General features: G+C 53.5%; 1 protein-coding gene across 1 annotated transcript in view; it reads right to left on the minus strand.

The window, feature by feature from the left end:
* Positions 1–4,819: 4,819 nt before the first annotated feature.
* DIP2A (disco interacting protein 2 homolog A) overlaps positions 4,820–17,845 on the minus strand; it is a gene marked incomplete at its 5' end in the record, with an annotated part of 34,718 nt that continues 21,692 nt past the window's right edge. The window contains 8 exon segments of the mRNA XM_056814793.1: positions 4,820–6,427; positions 7,199–7,322; positions 7,439–7,613; positions 8,536–8,610; positions 13,359–13,416; positions 14,909–14,970; positions 15,371–15,400; positions 15,850–16,020. Coding sequence (XP_056670771.1) covers positions 6,175–6,427; positions 7,199–7,322; positions 7,439–7,613; positions 8,536–8,610; positions 13,359–13,416; positions 14,909–14,970; positions 15,371–15,400; positions 15,850–16,020 — 948 coding nt within the window.

Below are 17,845 nucleotides of genomic sequence, written 5' to 3' on the forward strand. Positions count from 1 at the left end.
TGAGACATCCCTGTATAATTGCCAAGGTTAAGAAAGCAACAATTTATACAGATTCAAGATATGCATTTGGAATTTGTCATGTAGTCAGTATGTTATGGCTTCAGAAAGTATTTTTAACCTCAGCTGGAAAAACTATAGCAAATGCAGAAATTATTAATGAAGTTCTTTCTGCTCTCCAGCTATCTGAAGCCCTAGCTGTAGTTCACTGCTCTGCCCATAGAGGTGGAACTGACCTTGTCTCTAAGGGAAATGACCGGGCAGATACAGCTGCAAAGTTAGCAGCTGTAGAAGGACCTGAATTAATTTTAACATTAACAACAAATAATGAATCAGATTTATCACCTTCCTATCATGAAAAAGAAGTGGGGAAATGGAAGCTACAATTTAAGGCAAAAACAGATAAATGGAGTATGAGTGTCATCTGAAGGAAAACCCCTGCTCCTTAGAAGTTTTTATCACCAAATATGCCAATCCATGCATAAAAAGGTCACTTTGGCAATCAGGGTATTGTTGACTCTGTTAAAAAGGTATGGATAGCACCAGGTATAACTACCATAGCCTCTAAAGTGTGTGCAGTCTGTTCTACTTCCCAGGCACATAACCAACATGTTTTTTGAGGCAAGGCTTTTGGTGGGCATCCTTTGGCTTACACACCTTTTGAGCGTTTACAAAATGATTTTATTACCATGCCTAGAGCTGGACATTACAAAGTTTGCCTGGTCATAGTGGATTAGCTGACCAGATGGCTGGAAGCTTTTCTTAGCACCCAAGCCACAGCAGCTAATTTAAGAGAAATTATCACTCACTTTGGCCTGCCAGCATGAGTTGATTCAGACAGGGGAACCCATTTTACTGATTCCGTTTTGTCCCAGATTTATTCTTGTCTAGCGATCACTCCCCAATTCCACATACCATATCACCCCCAGATCTCAGGCCACATTGAGAGAATGAATAGAGAACTTAAGACCATGACTGGAAAATTGTGTACTGTGACTCACTTAAAATGGCCTGACATCCTCCCCTTAGCTTTATCTTCATAGCAGACCTAGGGGAGATTTACATATCTCACCATTTGAGCTTCTTTTTGGACATCCCCCAATGCAAGCTAAGTCTTTTATCTCCTACATACACATCATTACTAGGCAGGGACGCTTCTACTGCTTCTTATCTACAGGATTTACAGGTCAGATTGTGAGAAACCTATTAATCTGGAGCTGCGGTACAAGCAGGACTCTAGACTTCTCACTCCATGACCTACACCCAGGAGACAAAGTGTACATGAAGAACATCCAGCATGCTGAAGCAACACAGCCTACCTGGGAAGGTCCATTTCAAATACTGTTTTACACTCCAACAGCTACTAAAATTGGAGAAAGAGACTCCTGGATTCATTGCTCCCATGTAAAACATGTACTTTTTATTGATATTGAATGACTGTATCCTGTTCTGTTTATTGTATTTACTGATTGTTTTAAGATTTAATTTTGTTTTTAAGTTCACATGTTGATCTAATCTATCACATTCCATTATACTATGTCACCTTTAATTACTGTGTTTTGGTGATTAGCTATAGGTTCTATTACATCGTCTTTATTTGTACTCTCCCCCTATGACAAGACTAGTGATAATACCATTATAAAAGTCCATTGACATGTTGGACAAACTCTCTTCCGAGGCAGTCATTGGTCCTCATGGATGCTGGGTGTGTCACTAGATCCATTGGAGCTGTTCTGTTATGGGCAACGCTACCAATCCACAGTAATGAAACGTTACCACAATTTGCAATACAAAGAGGTCACATGTTGACTAAATGGCTTTTTGTTCCTTTTGCCTTTATTAATTGTCACATTAATGATGATGGATGGACCCTATTGAAATGGCTATGACCTGTATCAGTAACTTATGAAAAATTTGATGAGCTAAAAATCTCAACTGATTTTAATGAGTCTTCAGAAATAATTTTCAGATATCTAGGAGCACTACTACCTATGACTGATCATTTGCCCACCTTTGACTTGTGTTTAAGAAGAGGCAAGGGTCCATTGAGTAGTAGTAAGTACGTGGGAGACAAGGTGCAGTGCAACCATACTATTGCATTCCCTACCTCCACATTTCTCTGTGCTAGAGTACAGCTTAAAAATGAAATAAATGGGACGTATAAATACATGCCTTTTATGGCTATTACAATCTCATCCCAGAGGAGGGAGGATTTCCAATGGGGTTTGGTCGCCCCTGGACAATTCTATATTTGTAACTTCTCAGCTTACTCTACCCTTCCACCAGGATGGTATGGTATTTGTGGTTTAGCCTATGTTATTCCACCTGTATCCGTGCATGATCACGATGTTGGCTGGATAGACAAATCAACAGCCAGAAATCTAAGTTCATTTGGCATTTTAGATCCAAAAGGTCAAGACCAAATTCGGTAGCCTCTTTATCAGTAAGACAGAAGTTTTTCAGGGCTCTCCTGCCAAATTTTGGAATGATGGCAATGGACTCTGTTAGGAATATCTCCGCTGAGGTTGAAAGACTGGCTCAAGACACAGCTCAAGCCATCTCCCAAATCACTAAAGCCAACTCTTATCTACAGGAAGAGATTGACTCCTTAGCAAAAACAGTTTTATGAAATTGCCTGGCCCTCGATATGCTCACAGCCGCATAGGGAGGTGCTTGTGCATTTATTAATCAGTCTTGTTGTTCTTATGTAAGCAGGTCTGGAAAACTTGTAACCTATATCCATGAGCTTAAAAAGCTTTTAAATGACACACAGCAAGTAGATATAGAGACTCATGCGGATCCTAATGACAGCTGGTGGAACCTCTCATGGCTGCAAGGAATGAGTTTTTTGCAGTTGTCCTAAAATGGGCTCTTATAATTTTGGTACTTCTTAGAGTCTGTATTACTTATTGTACTAAAAAAATCATGTACATTCACACTGTGGATCCTGGCCAAGTTAAAAGGAAAATAGATCTCATTTTTGATTGAGAAACCTTTGTGTTCTACCTCTGCTTGGCTAACACATTGTCACATGGCATATGAATTATGAAATTATGACTTCTTATTTTTCTTTCTTTTCTTCTTTATATTTGCAATAAGATGTTTGATTTTTTCTTTTCTTTTTTTTCCCTATCCTTGGTAGTACTTGAAGTCCATGGAATCAGTATTAATGTTTTTTGACTTGAAGGATAAGTTTACAGTATCTATTAGCCCTAGTAACTATGCATACCCAAAAGTTTTAGACTATGGAAACCTGCCATTTATTTATAAATGTTACGGGACTTTTGTGTCTGATTCCAGGAGAAGGGAACACAAGAGACACTATACAGTGCCAAGTAGCACGAGGTCAAAAAGGACCAAACCAATCCAGGTAGGATTGTTGAACTTCTACACTAACATGAAAGGACTTGAACCTAGTGTGAGACTTGAGGTTGCAGCACTTGACATATGTTAAGACACAGGACTCCTTGTACCACACTCCTTGTGAAATACTCTCAGTCAAGTCCCAAAGTGTGGCTATCATCCTGGCTCCCCCTATCCCTAACAGTGAAGGCAAAATCAGACCAGGGAATTATTTTTTCCATTTGCTGCTTCTCTCTTATGGTTTGGCAATTTTCTGTAGTCTTGGCTGCTGATGGGTAAAGTGCTATATTGCTTTGATTGTCCTACAAGCTTGTGGGAAATAAAATACTTTAATTGGGCCTTGCTAGTGACTCAAGGACCTTTTAACATTCTTACAAGTTTATTTTTTTATTTCGAATTTTATACACCTAAGATTTTTATACTACTTTTTAATTTTTATTATTTTTATACAGATTTTAATTTTCACTCTTTTATTTGGGATTGGGGGGGTGTTTTTCTTTTGACAATTGTTTCATATGCCTCATCACTTAGCCATGTATTGGGGAGACTTTGGTGTTGGTCAACACCCTCCTCAGGGGGAGATTGTGTAATTTATCCTAAAATCCAAGATTTAAAACCTTTTGGAGAATTTTCAGGAAAAGAAACTTGCCAACATTCTGAATCAAGAAAGCGGATCCTTTTGGAGAAGGTGCTATAAAGATGCCTGCAGAAGCCACACACTGCATCAAAAGATCCAGAATGAACTTTGGGATATCATGAACGGAACTGAAGGGGGTTGAACATACTTATTCTGAATGTAAACCCTGATGCCAAAGGGGACGGCCCTCTAATTGGAATTTTGTTAATGTGTCTATCAATCAGTTTTTTGTTTTCTTCTTCTCATATTTCCCTCTTATCTCTAACTATTGTAGCTTCCTCTTAGAAAGTGCAATATTGTATGTCATTTTAGCTAGAAGATCTTTAGAGATATAGTTATGTATAAATGATTCATTGCGACTAGTTTCCCAAAGGATCACAGGGGGGATTGTCAAGGGGATTTTATCCCCTCCCCCTCCTGGCTTGCCAACCCAGTTCATCACATTCTTCACATGCTAGCACTGCATCCATGAACATAAATAAAAGAGGGTGGGCAGAGCCCACCTGGGCCTTTTGGCACTGACAACGGGCTGGAGCAGAGGTGAGGGAGAGAGATTCTTGGAGGAGGTCAGAACTTAGAGTAAGGAAGAGACTTTAAATCTAAACCTTTTCTACCTCAAGTGGTTATTAGTAAACTTTGTGAAAAATAAGAATCGGTAGAGATATTAGTTTTAAATAGAACACCTTTAGAGTCTGGGCGAGCACTAGCCTGGCCTTTATGAACTCGGGCCAGCCCCACAGCAGGCCACCCCATGGCAGCAGCAGGGGACATATCGGCTGATGTTCCAGCTTTTTAGTGGGACAAAAAGATCCATTTCCAGAGTAATTTTAAACGTTTTTAATGTGCTTCTGAAAATCTTACTTTACGAGGCAACTTGTCCTGCCATCACCGATCTTTCAATACAAAAGTCTGACGATGCTGTGTTCGCTATAAAACTACAACATGAAAAGGGGGTTGGGGAGCTGTTCCCCCCTGCCGCCGGCTGGCCGATGCCAAGGAAGGTCTGTCCACGCTGGGGCCTGCGCTGGGCCTCCAATAATAAGTTAGGCAGTTCTGTACATAGTTGCAGCACACCGTTAGTTTTCGTGGGCATTTTGATCACGCCAAAGCCCACGAGGCAAATCCAGCTGCTCTCCACGGAGTTCCCTGTCGGCAAAGAAGGGCGACGGGCTGCGTTGTGCCCGCCACGCCAGGGAGATGCCTTTGGTTTCCGCAGACGGAAGAACCACCAGCTTTCTTAGGCACTGATCCAGGCAGGTTTGCCCTGCCGAAAAAGCTGGCTCTGGGATGCGGCCCCCGAACGAGCCGAGTCTTCACTAGCCATACAAAAATACTCTATTGGCCGGCCGCATGCTTGTCCCGCCTTCTGGCCATCTTCAATCAGACGCTCGTGCCAGCCGGCGCGCCAGGCAGGGATGCGACCCCGCGCCCGGGGGCAGGAGGGCGCGACGACCGTGCCAAAATCTGAGCAGCAGCAGCAGCAGCGAGAGATTCCGCCCGCCTGGGGGTGTGCGTGCGTGTGGGCGAGTGTGCCCGGGTCCCTGACGGGGTTGCTGAGGAACATCACGGACCGGACTTGACCGGACCTTCAGAACCAGCAGGGGACGGGCCGGGCCCTCTGTGGGCACGATTCCCTCGGACAGTCGAGAAGGGTTTCCCCAGGGGAGGCCGGATCCGAGAGCCTGGGCACGGGGCAGCCCTGGGGAGGGGGCCGGGGACCCGGGTCCTGCTTGGCTGCTCGGTCCCGAGACGCGAGCGGGCCGTGGCCTAGTCCTTCAGCCCCTTCTGAAAGGACGGGTCAGCGCGACGCGGGGACGAAGAATCGCTTACAAAAACAAACTAAAAAAGCGGCTATTGCGTTTCCGAGTTTTAGAATGTGCAAAAACACTCAGAATACAGTAGAGAGCAAAGCCCGGCTCGGACGCCAGCGGGCACGGCGGGGCGGGACGCTGCAGGCGGGACGAGCCCCTCCCGAGGGAGCGGGCCACACCCACGCCGTGACCGGGCTTGCGCCGGGCTCCGAGACCCCCCGAGTGGCTGTCGCCACGTGCCGGAGTGGGCCGGGGGGGGTGGCAGTCGGGGCAGACCGCCACCCTTTTCCCCCGTGGCTGGGGGCCCCCGACTCCGGTTCTGGGCAGCGGGCAGGTGCGGGCTCGGGGCTGGCATGTGGCCCGCATTCACATGTTGTAGGCCACGTAGATGGGGTCCAGCTGGTCGGCCAGGAAGCCGTCCCGCAAGTGCATGCGCTGCTTCTCCCCCCGAGAGTTGATGGGGATGACCCCGGGGTCCACGATGACCACCACGCCCACGATGAGGAAGTGCTCCTCCAGAATGACGTTGGTCACCAGCGCCACCAAGTCCAGCGCTTCCTGCTCGGGGCCTTCCAGCTCCACCACCACCACCAGCAGGTTGGTCCACGTAAACACGGCGCTGGGGGCGGGGACACGGCGTCAGCCAGCGACCACGCGGCCCCGGAGGTGCTGCGGGCTTGATGGGTTAAACTGACCCCAAAGGGAGACTGAACAGGGGACGGGCACCGGGCCAGGCACCGGATCTGGGCTCCAGGCTCCATTCTTCACCCACAAAATAGCCCCCAGCACCCAACCTCCTTCCTAAAATGATCCGCGGCCCTGTGAAGTCACCCACCTAGGAGCCACAGGAGGAGCACTGGCCCCCGGCCCCGGCCATTTGGCCTCTCGCCCCCGGCCCCCGGCCACTTGGCCCCCGGCCGCTTGGCCCCCAGCCCCCAGCCGCTTGGCCCCCAGCCGCTTGGCCCCCAGCCACTTGGCCCCAGCCGCTTGGCCCCTGGCCCCTTGACCCCCGGCCCCTTGGCCCCCAGTGCTTGACCCCCGGCCCCTTGACCCCCGGCCGCTTGGCCCCCAGCGCTTGACCCGCAGCCACTTGGCCCCGGCCGCTTGGCCCCCAGCGCTTGACCCCCGGCCCCTTGACCCCCAGCACTTGACCCCCAGCGCTTGACCCGCAGCCACTTGGCCCCAGCCGCTTGACCCCCGGCCCCTTGACCCCCAGCACTTGACCCCCAGCGCTTGACCCGCAGCCACTTGGCCCCAGCCGCTTGACCCCCAGCGCTTGACCCCCGGCCCCTTGACCCCCAGCACTTGACCCCCAGCGCTTGACCCCCGGCCGCTCGGCCCCGGCCAGGTCAGCGGCCGAGCGCGGGGGCGGGGCCCCGGCCGCTCTTACCACTCGGCGATGCTCTTGTGGGCGCGGATGACGGAGGTCTCGATGTCGATCGGGTGGTAGCGCATGCCCCGCAGCTCCAGGGTCTCGTCCAGGGAGCCCACCACGTAGAGGGCGTCGTGCCTCTCTGCGAACAGCACCGTCGGCTCAGAGGAAGGCCGGACGGCGGACAAACGAGGGGAGCGGCGCCCTCGCCGTCCTGGCCGCCCCTGGGGCCGGGGAGGGCCGCCCGCTCCCTCTTACCTCCGCTGGCGTCGGTGAGATCCGTCCTGCGGAGGAAGCCCAGGTAGCCCGTCCTGGCCCAGATGGTCTGGGTGTCCCCGAAGCTGAGCCGAGCGCTGAAGTGGTCGGCGTGCAGCGACTCTTCGCCGTAGACCGTGTAATAGCCCGTGGCGTTGTGGGGGCTGCTCACCCAGATCTGGGGGGGAACACCGGCATGGAGGGCAGGCGCAGGAAGCAGAGCCGAGCCGGCCTCCCTAACCGAGGGGGCTCGGCAGCCTCGTCTTCGGCCTCGAGGCCGATGGGGGACCCCGCGGCGGCGGGATGGGCTCGGGGCCTCGGTTTAGACGAAGCCCCCAGGGTGGAAGAAGGGGGGCCCGCGGCACGGGTGTGCCCAGGAAGAGCTCTCGGCAAGCCTGGCACCGAGGAGAGCGCGGGGCCGGGCACACCAGGCGGAGGTCACTGCCGGAAACGAACGGCCGGCCGGCTGATCCTGACGTGCGCAGCAGCCCAGCCCGCGTGTCCCGCTCCTGTGGCCCCTTCCACAGCCGCGGCCCGCTCGGCCCCGCTGCCCTTGTCTACGGTGCCCCCTCCGGTGGTTCAGGGCTCCCTACTCGCTCCCCAGGCCTCGCCACAGCCCTCGAGGTCCCACTATTACAGCAGAAGCTCCTCCTGCCCCTCTGGGCACCCCCTGGGCCTGGCACCAAGCCTGGCACCGAGGAGGAACTTCATAAACATCTGACGGCTGAGCATCCCCGGGGACGGTCTATCCGAGGCTCTTCCCTCCCTTCCAGGCCTCCCACGGGCCCTGCCAGGGGACTCTCAGCCCCACGCCAGTGGCCTAGCTCACCCCTACGGCTGGCTCCCCCCGCCCGGGCAGCATCCGGCCAGCCTTGAGCCATTTTCCTCCTCCTGCCAGGCTCCAAGAGGAGCCGAGCACTCGTGGGGACGGAGGCCCCACAGAGGGGTGGCAGCACCCCCGGGGGCGCTCAGGCCATTACAGCCTCCGACAGAGAGCAAGGGGCTGGGCTACGGGCAGGCCAGGCGCCTCCGGTCTGCGCTTTCTCCTTCCCTCGAGCCCCGGCACCTGGCACGCAGGGCTCGGGGTCCCTGGAGCTTACCTCGCCCAGGTGGGAGTCGCCGAGGGGCCCCTTCGTTTCTGTGTGAGCGATGATGACCTTGACGCCAGGAAGGATCTGCAAGAAGAACGAGCCAGCCCTGGTTGGCACAGAGGGACCGAGGACGCGGCAAGACCCGGGGGCGTGTCACTAGTGGGCCTGGGCCTGTCCACGGGGGAAGGAAAAGAGGCCCCGGACAGAGGCTCTGAACGCCTGCACAGAATCCACCCCTGGGGGCCCCAGTGTTCATGGGGAGAGGCGCCCCCCAACGATGGCCCTCCCCCAGCTTCAGACCGTCCGTACCCCCTTCCTTGGCTTGTGGGCATTCTCCATTTGGCCCTGGCCTCCTGCCATAGCTTCAAATCGCTGCTATCACATTTTAGGGGCCCCAGTATGGCCTCCCTTGTTCTCAACACTTTGGGGGGCTTAACAGAGATTGAGGTCTTGAGGCAGGCAACAAGGGGCCTGGTGAAGAGGGCACAAGCCAGCAGTCAGGAGGCTCATCTTCCCGAGTTCAAATCCACGAACTGTGAGACTCGGGGCAAGTCACTTCCTCCTGTTGGCCTCTGTTTCCTCATCTGTAAAATGTGCTGGAGAAGGAAACGACCAGGCCCTCCAGGCCCTGTGTGTGACCCAAATGGGTCACCAAGTCACAATGGAAATGACCTTGAAAGCCAGAGTCATTGAGCTCTTGTCTCTGGTACCCAACACAAGACCTGGCGTGCCATCAGAGCTTAAGGAATGCTTGTTGGCCCTCAACTGCACGGCTCCTTTGACAACCACATTCCATCCTAGTCTGCTCAGCTCCAGACGTTTTCCCAGTTAACGGGCGGTGGGGTACCATGGGAAGAATCGTGGTCTCAGATGCTCAAAGCCGGTCTCCTCTCCAGGCATCCTGCCCAAGGCTAGTCCAGCTCTCTGCAGCCTTCCTTCTGTGGCTCCCTCCAGTAACGTCTGCTCTAGGAATTGGACGCTCTGCCAGTGGTGTGTATATGTGTAGTACTGATACACCCTCTGTGGTACCTTTTATTAAGAGGCAATTTTCCTCCTCTTCCCTTTAATTAGAAGAATTCTGACCTGTGCTTTGGTGAGCCCATGATGGCTCCCTTTGCTTTTTTTAACTTCAGCTGAAGCAGACTAGATTCTTCTCCAGCTCTTGCCCATACTCTGTCTGGTCTCCAGATGGCGTATTGTGGGATTCTGCTTCTTAATCTAACTCGGTCAGCCTCTTCCATTTTATGGGTGAATTCATCCCATTCACAACCAGAGTTAGGATGACTAACTTGGGTGTTTCCCTCCATCTTATTTTCTCTGCTTAGCCTTCTTTCTCTCTCCTTTCAGCCTTTCTCTAGGCACAAATGTTCTGTTTCTAGCCACCTTTCTTATTTCTCCTCCCTTCCTACTTCCCTATAGGGTAAGATAGACGTGAGAGTGGATGCTACTCCCTCTGAGACAAATCGGATGAGCAAGAGTTCAAACATTGCCTGTCACTCCCTGCTTAACTTCTCCCCCTCCAGTATGAGCTCGTATGAGTCTCCTTCTGTGAGAGAATATACTGCCGTCTATCTCTCCACTTCTCTTCTCTTGGCGTGTTGTTCTTTCTCATTCCTTAATTTTGTCTTTTTTTTCTCCTTTTCATTTCATTATATTCCACTGAGTCTCTGCCCTCTGTCCAGGTATATTCCTTCTCACTGCCCTAACAGTGCTAAAGTTCTTAAGCATCTCAATCCTCACCTTCCCTACAGGAATGTCAACAGTTTAACCTGACTGAACCCCTTAAGTTTTCTCTTTCCTGTTTATCTTTCAAAGCTTCTCTTGAGACTCATATTTGATCATCAAATTTTCTGTTCTGCTCTGGTCTACTCATCAGAAATTCTTGAAAGCCCCCCCCCCCCGCATTTCATTAAGCATATATTTCCCCCCTGAAAGATTAGGCTCAGTTTTTCCGAGTCTGTGATTCTTGATTGTAAGCCTAGATTCTTCGTCTTCTAAGTCCAGTCCTTTAGTGTAGTAGCTATTGGGTCCTATGTAATCCTGATTGTCGTATTTGATATTTGAATTTTTCTATCAGGCTGCTTGTAGTATTTTCTCTTCAGTTTGGGAGCTCTGGAATTTGTTTATAATTGTCCTGTGAGATTTTTATTTGGGCACTGCTTTCAGGAGGTGATCAGTGGGTTCTTTCGATTTCTATTTTCCTTTCTCCTTCAAGAATATCAGAGCAGTTTTTTCTTGATAATGTCTCACAATGTGGTGTCCATTCAATTCTCTCTCTTGGATCTGTTTTCCAGGGCAATTGTTTTCCATTGAGATACTTCAGACTTTCTTCCATGTTTTCATTCTTTCTATTTGATTTGACTATTTCCTAATGTCTTATGGAGTCATCAGCTTCCATTTGACCGAGCTATTCATTCTTTCTCATTTCTTCTCCCAGTTTTTCTTCTTTCTTCTTTGGTATTTGAACTCCTTTTTGAGCTATTCTAGGAGTTCTTTGGGACCTAACCCCCTTTCACGCTTTTCTGTGAGGCTTCCCATGCTTCTGCTTTGGTACTGCTGTCCTTTTCTGAATTTGTGTTTTGGTCTTCCTGTCACTAAGTTGCTTTCCACAGGCAGGTATTTTCTTTGTCTTTTGCTCATTTTCCCAGTTCATTTTCGTGACCTTCAGCCATGTTAAAAGTTTTACTGTGCTGTTGGGGTGGAGGAGGATGCTGCCTCAAGCTTCTTTAGCTGGCACTCCAGGATGTGCTGGCTGTGGCAGCCTGGATAGCCTGTAGCTATTTGTCTGAACACCTCCTGTTCTGCATTGAACTGGATTCCATTCCCCATGATGGTCAGCTCAGACTTGGCCAGACCTGCTCAGACTCCTCCTTGAGCCGGACCATGCTTCCCACCTCTCCAGTGAAATGGATCTTCCCGACTGACTCTTCACATTACCTTGGGGAGGAAACTGTTTCGCCACTCTTTTGTTGGTTCTGCCACTACAGAATTTGTTTTGAGGTATTTTTTGTGGTTGTTTGGAGATGAGTTTGGGAAATCTCACAAGTACTCCTTCCTCACTCTGCCATCTTGGCCCCCAGAGGCGGAAACTCTTCTGTCTATTCTTGCTGCTGCTTCTGTTCAGTCCCTACCATGTTTGTCCATTACTGTGAATTTTAAAACTACTCCACCCTACTCAGTCTGTACTTTAGATTTGATTTAGCTATATCTCCTGATTGTAACAATGAAAACATTCTCTTTAACAGAATCAGGAATGCCTTGTAGTACTTTACATTACTCCACCCTACTTAGACATACTTTAGGGGAAGATAAAGTTGTAATCTAATCGAACAATGAAGGTACTTAATTTGTACCTTATAGTGAAGCTAAAACTTAAGCTAAGTCTATTTTTAATATCTTAATACAAAAAGGTGTTAAGTACCTATAAAGGTTAAATTAATCACAAAAAGGTCAAGTAACTAACAAAAGGTGAACTTAACAAAGAAGTGGGAAGTAGCTCAAAAGATATAAACTAGTCAAAGAAGGTGAGAACTAAAAGTATGGGCAGTCCTGGAGAACGCCTTTGATATGATTGGTAGATGTGAAAATTTAGAGGTGGAGACACAAGGGTGAAAGGTCTATATATTTGGGATTTTTTCATCTCTCAAAACCTCTTTCCCTGGAAAGTTGGATCTGGCTGATCACTTCCTGTGAGCAACCTGGGTGCCAGTTCGATCCTGGAACTCAGCCTGGAGGAGCTCAATCAGACAGATAGGACTGACTTCCTTTTCCCTTGGGCTCAGGGAGGCCCTTTTCGCCAAGGCCTTTAACTCCTGCCTGGCTCAGCCTGAGCTGAAGCAGTTTAAATTAACTCTTTTCCTCTCCCTCTCTCTTCTCCTTAAATTCCTTCCCTCTATATTAATCAAATTACCATAAATTTCCAGACTGACTTGGGAATTTTATTTGGCAATCATTTAAATCCAGATTTAAAGTCACAACTCTAAATTCATCTTTACAGTCCCAAGCCCATTTTTACATGAAGTGACCCTCTGAGAGATCTAACCTTCTTGAAGAAATCTCTATCTTTCCCATTCTTGTGCTTTCTTCTATTTTTTTGCATCACCCACTTGACAGAACCTTCTTATCTCTCCTTGCTATTCTCTGGAACTCTGTACTGAGTTGGGAATATCTTTCCCTTCCCTTTTCCTTCGTGTCTTAGCTGTTTGTAAAGCTTCAGCAGGCAGCCATTTGGCTTTCTTGGTCTTCTTTTTCTTGGGGAGGTTTTTTGGTTGCTGCCTCCAGAACAATCTTGCAGCAGAATTTTGTCACGATGACTCGCTGGCCACAGCAAACACTTTCAACAACCCAAAAGGTGTCTCTCCACTTGGATATCACCAGACGGTCAGGATCCAAATGCGATGAGTTCTCCACGCTGCAGCCCACGGCAGTGAAGCACTGTGTAGTTGGTCAAAGCAGGGCTGAGTGGATGATGGCTCAGATCATGAGCTTCTTGGCTGCATTTGCTTGCACTGCTATTCAGATGGATTCAGATTTAAACTGAACGAAGTAGGAAAGACCACACAGACGTGGCCTCCAGAACATCCCTTGTGAATCGGAAGCGGAGGCGAGGAAGAGATTTACAGGCTCCGATCTGGCAGACGGCGTGCCAGAACTACGGACACGGGCTCACAATACCGTATAGGAGGCAGCCACAAAAAAGCTTCCAAAGAAGAGAAGAACAAGAAAGCAAAACGACTTCTGATGAGTCGAAGGCCGAACTTCAGCCAAAGCCCCAAGGGATCGGCCCGGGGTTAAGCGCATTCCCAGGGCCGAACAGTGGTCACTTCCATTACCTTTCCAGATTCCATCAATGGTAAGCTGTGCGGGGAACCCCGTTCTACAAGCCGCACCCTAAAATGAAAAAGAGAAACAGTTTCTCAGACACTTTGGGCTCTGCAAGTGCCTCTGAAAAACAGCTGGCAAAGCAGCTAAAACACCCGAGGACAGGAGATGGTCCCCAGGAGGCCCAGTGGGTCGGTGTGGCCTGTCCCGCTTCCCTAGCCGAGCACATCTCTGAGGACGTCACCTCGGGCAGCTCTCAGAGGCCTTTTCTTTTGGATCTGGATGGCCGAGGTTGTGAGAGAGGGGCCAACACAACACCGCCCCCCCCATGCTCAGCGTGAGCTCTGAGGGCCCTGAAGGACCCTCTGTGGGAGCCGGGAGGAAGAGGCTCCTCCGAGCGTAAGGAAGCCCGCAGATCCCATTCGAGGCGAGACGAAGACGGAGGAGCAACGCTGCCCTCGCGAGGACCCCCGTAGCCCTGGCACGGCTTTTCGAGGGACGTTTCCGCTACAAATCACGGGCCGTTACAGTCTCCAAAGCATCGCGGCGGCGGAAGGGGCCGCACACTAAGCGGCCCAAACCGGCGAGCCTAGGAACGACGGATCCCCGGCGTGAGCTACGGCCCTGCAGAACCACGTGCCCTGGGAGTTCCCGCGCTGCCCAGGGAAGGAGAGAGAGCGGGACGGGGACGCAGGAAGTGGGCCGAAGGGCACAGGGATGCAGGTCGCTGGCCGGGAGAGCGTGTGGACAATGAGGTCCGGGAGCCGAGCAGGAGGGGATGGTGGGGAGCGCCTGGACGCCGGAAGGCCCTGGGAATCGTCCAGGTCTGTCAGCCAATCAACGAGCAGCGATGAAGCACCTGCCGGGGCCCAGGCCGCTGGGGCTACTCGGAAAGGCACGCGTGGGGGGCAGACGACGTGCACGGAGCTGGGAGGACAAACCGGACCTCGTCCACCCAGGGAAGGCGCCGGCCTGACGGGGAGCAAAAAGGGGGCCCGGGGCTGGGAGGGCTCGGGAGGGTTGGCTCTCGAGGGGAAGCTCGAGAAAGGAAGGGCTGCTCAAACCACGAGAGGGAGAGAAGGGCGCCCGGGAGGGCTCTCGGGGTCCCCACGGCTGAGAGGAAGGACGCCGGGGGCCTCAGCAGAGGGGGGGGAGGGCTCTTTAGCAGGAGCCGCCCCCCCTCCAGGATCGGCCCATCGGGGCAGCTGGCGGCCTGTGGCCCAAGGGGTAAGAGTCCACGGCCGAGCCACGCGTGGGGCCCACCCCGAAAAGCGAGGCTGGGCTCCTGGCCAGAGAGCGCCCGGGGGTCAGCGTCCCCTCACGCCGCCAGCGGAGGCCCAGAGGCTTTGCCGGCCACAATCCCACACGGCTGGCCGGGGCCCGTGCGGCAGGGACAGAGCAGCGGACGCCTGGATTTCTGTGGCCTGGGCAGGCTCCCGGCGCCCCACGGGGGGCAGCCAGGCCTGGGTGCCCCCCAGCAGCCCTTCGTGCTCCTCCCTTGGAAGGCTGCGCAGCCGCGATTGCGGGGGAGGGAAAGCTGAGAGAGGCGAGCGCGGCCTACCTGTCATGGCGCAGGGCCCTCATGTCGACGTAGACCGTGGTGGGATCGGGGCCGGCGGTGCCCTGCAGGGGAAGCACAGGGTGCCCTCTTGGCTCAGGCCAGCAAGAACGAGCGCGCAGCTCGCCCCGCAAAGCCTCGGAGTGTGCAGCGTGGACAGGGCCGGGCGCAGGCGCCGCCCGAGGGGGGCGAGAGCAGAAGTGCTGCGTGTGGAGAGGGAGGGGCTGCCGCTTGCAGGGCCACCTCCACGCAGGAGGCTCTCTTAGGGAACCCGCGCCCCGGCAGCCAGCGGGCTCTGCGGCCTCCCTGCGGCCTCCCTGCCTCCCTCCCACCCACCAGCGAACACGAGGAGAGACACAAGTGAAAGCCAGCCGGCGGCCGCCCCTCCCGCGGGGCCCTTGGAGGAGTCGGGGGCCGGCCGGCCGGGCAGCACAGCGGAGCACATGCACACACGCGTCACCGTACCTGCTCAGCCAGCTTTCCCAGCCTGTTGGGCTGATAGAGGGGCCACAAGCAGGAGCGGAGGCCGGCAGAGGCCGGGGACAGAGAAAGCGCCGAGAGGCAAGCAGAGGCGACAGGAACAGGAGACACGGTCAGAGAAGAGAGCGGGAAGGCCGAGCGAGCGCCGCGCGGAGGGGCCGAGGACGGCCGACGGGACGCTCCCGGGAAAGCCCAGGAGCGGCCGTGGCCGGCCCCTCCCCAGAGCCCTCCGGCGGGCCCCGCAGAGGCCCTCAGAGCAGGCTCCGCTCCCTTCCCACGTTTCCCCGCCGGCGGACCCAGAACATGGCGAGCGGGAGGGAAGAAGGGGAGCCCGAGGCCTTCGGGCCGCGGAGTGGCCCACGAGAGAACCTCCGCCACTCAGACCGCTCCGGCCGGCCCCGAGGCCCTCTCCGGGGCACGGCCGCTCCCCCAGGACCCCGGGCCGGGCCCAGAGCCCGCCTCACCTGCAGGCAGATGGCCACGTTCACCCGGCACCCGAAGGTGGTGCTCACGGCCCGGGCCGACAGACCCAGGTCCTTGAAGAGCTTGGAGAAGGACTGCGTCAGCGCGATCCGCGGCCTCTCTTCCGCCACCACCATGCACGTGCGCACGCAGGACAGGTTCACGCTTTTGGCCTGTGGGGGAATGGGAGGAGGGCAGGGCGGGCATCACGGCCGGGCTTCAGCAGGCTCGGGGCCGAGGCGGGCTGCGCCGGCCCATCCTCCCCGGCACCCGGGCAAGGGAAGTGGGTCCGGCAGGAGCCGAAGGCCATCGTCTCTGCCCTCGATGAAGCTCAGGAAGGCAGCCCCCGCGGCCGCCATGTTCCCAACACCCAGAGTCTGTGGGGTCGCAGCTGCTCCATCCCTTCCTGTGGGCTCACTCTCCAGCCTCCTCCTCTGGGCCCTGCCTCCATCGCTATCCATCTTCTCAGCCTCCTTGGCCATGGCCACTCTCACTGCCCTGCCCTACTTTCTGACTGGTAGCTGCTGGCACCGGAGGAGAGGCTGATCGGTCAGATGCAATTCCAGTCCTCTCTGGCTGGACATCAGGTCCAATTCATCCTAGACCTTGCCGCATTTGGCCCAAACAGGAAATGGTTCTTCTGTTCACACCTTTCATGACCCCACTAGTTACCTTAGATGTGCTCCTCCCTCCTTCCTTCTTTCCCTTCCTTCCTTCTCTCCCTTTGTTCCTTCCCTCCCTCTCCTTCCTTCTTCCCTTCCTTCCCTCCCTCCCCTTCCTTCCTTTCTCCATTCCTTCCTTCCCTCCCCTTCCTTTCTTCCTTCCCTCCCTCCTTCCCCTTCCTTCTTCCCTTCCTTCTTTCCCTCCCTCCTTCCTTCTTCCCTTCCTTCCCTTCCTCCCTTCCCTCCTTTCTCCATTCCTTCCTTCCCCCTTCCCTCCTTCTTTCCTTCTTCCCTTCCTCCCTTCCCTCCTTCCTTCCTTTCTCCATTCCTTCCCTTCCTTCCTTCTTTCCTTTCCTTCCTTCTCTCCCTTCTTCTTTCCCTCTCTCCCTTCATTCCTTCCCTCCCTCCCCTTCCCTCCCTCCCCTCCTTCCTTCCTTCCTCCCTCCCTTCCTCCTTTCCCTCCCTCCCCTCCTTCCTTCCTTCCTTCCTTCCTCCCTCCCTCTCCTTCCCTCCCTCTTCCTTCCTTCCCCCTTCCCTCCTTCTTTCCTTCTTCCCTTCCTCCCTTCCCTCCTTCCTTCTTTTCTCCATTCCTTCCCTTCCTTCCTTCTTTCCTTTCCTTCCTTCTCTCCCTTCTTCTTTCCCTCTCTCCCTTCATTCCTTCCCTCCCTCCCCTTCCTTCTTCCCTTCCCTTCCCTCCCTCCCCTCCTCCCTTCCTTCCTTCCTTCCTTCCTTCCTTCCTTCCTTCCTTCCTTCCTTCCTTCCTTCCTTCCTCTCCTTCCTTCCTTCCTTCCTTCTTTCCTTCCTTCCTTCCTCCCTCCCTCCCTCTCCTTCCCTCCCTGTCCCTCCCTTCCTTCCTTCCTTCCTTCCTTCCTTCCTTCCTTCCTCCCTCCCTCTCCTTCCCTCCCTCTCCCTTCCTTCCTTCCTTCCTTCCTTCCTTCCTTCCTTCCTTCCTTCCTTCCTTCCTTCCTTCCTTCCTTCCTTCCTTCCTTCCTTCCTTCCTTCCTTCCTTCCTTCCTTCCTTCCTTCCTCCCTCCCTCTCCTTCCCTCCCTCTCCCTTCCTCCCTTCCTCCTTCCTTCCTTCCTTCCTTCCTCCCTCCCTCCCTCCCTCCCTCCCTCCCTCTCTCCCTTCCTTCCTTCCTCCCTTCCTTCCTTCCTCCCTCCCTCCCTCCCTTCTTTGTGCCTCACCAGAGGTCAGACATCATGGTGGGAGCCAGCCATCTCCTTGCCTGCAGTGGGCAAGGGTGGCATTCGGGACTGACCACACACGGGTCCTCCTAATTCTTGACCCCGCTTCTCGTGCCCCATTCCCACACAGCTTCTCCAGGCTCACAAGCAG

Source organism: Monodelphis domestica, chromosome 2 (genome assembly GCF_027887165.1).
Source record: "Monodelphis domestica isolate mMonDom1 chromosome 2, mMonDom1.pri, whole genome shotgun sequence".
Lineage (NCBI taxonomy): Eukaryota > Metazoa > Chordata > Mammalia > Didelphimorphia > Didelphidae > Monodelphis > Monodelphis domestica.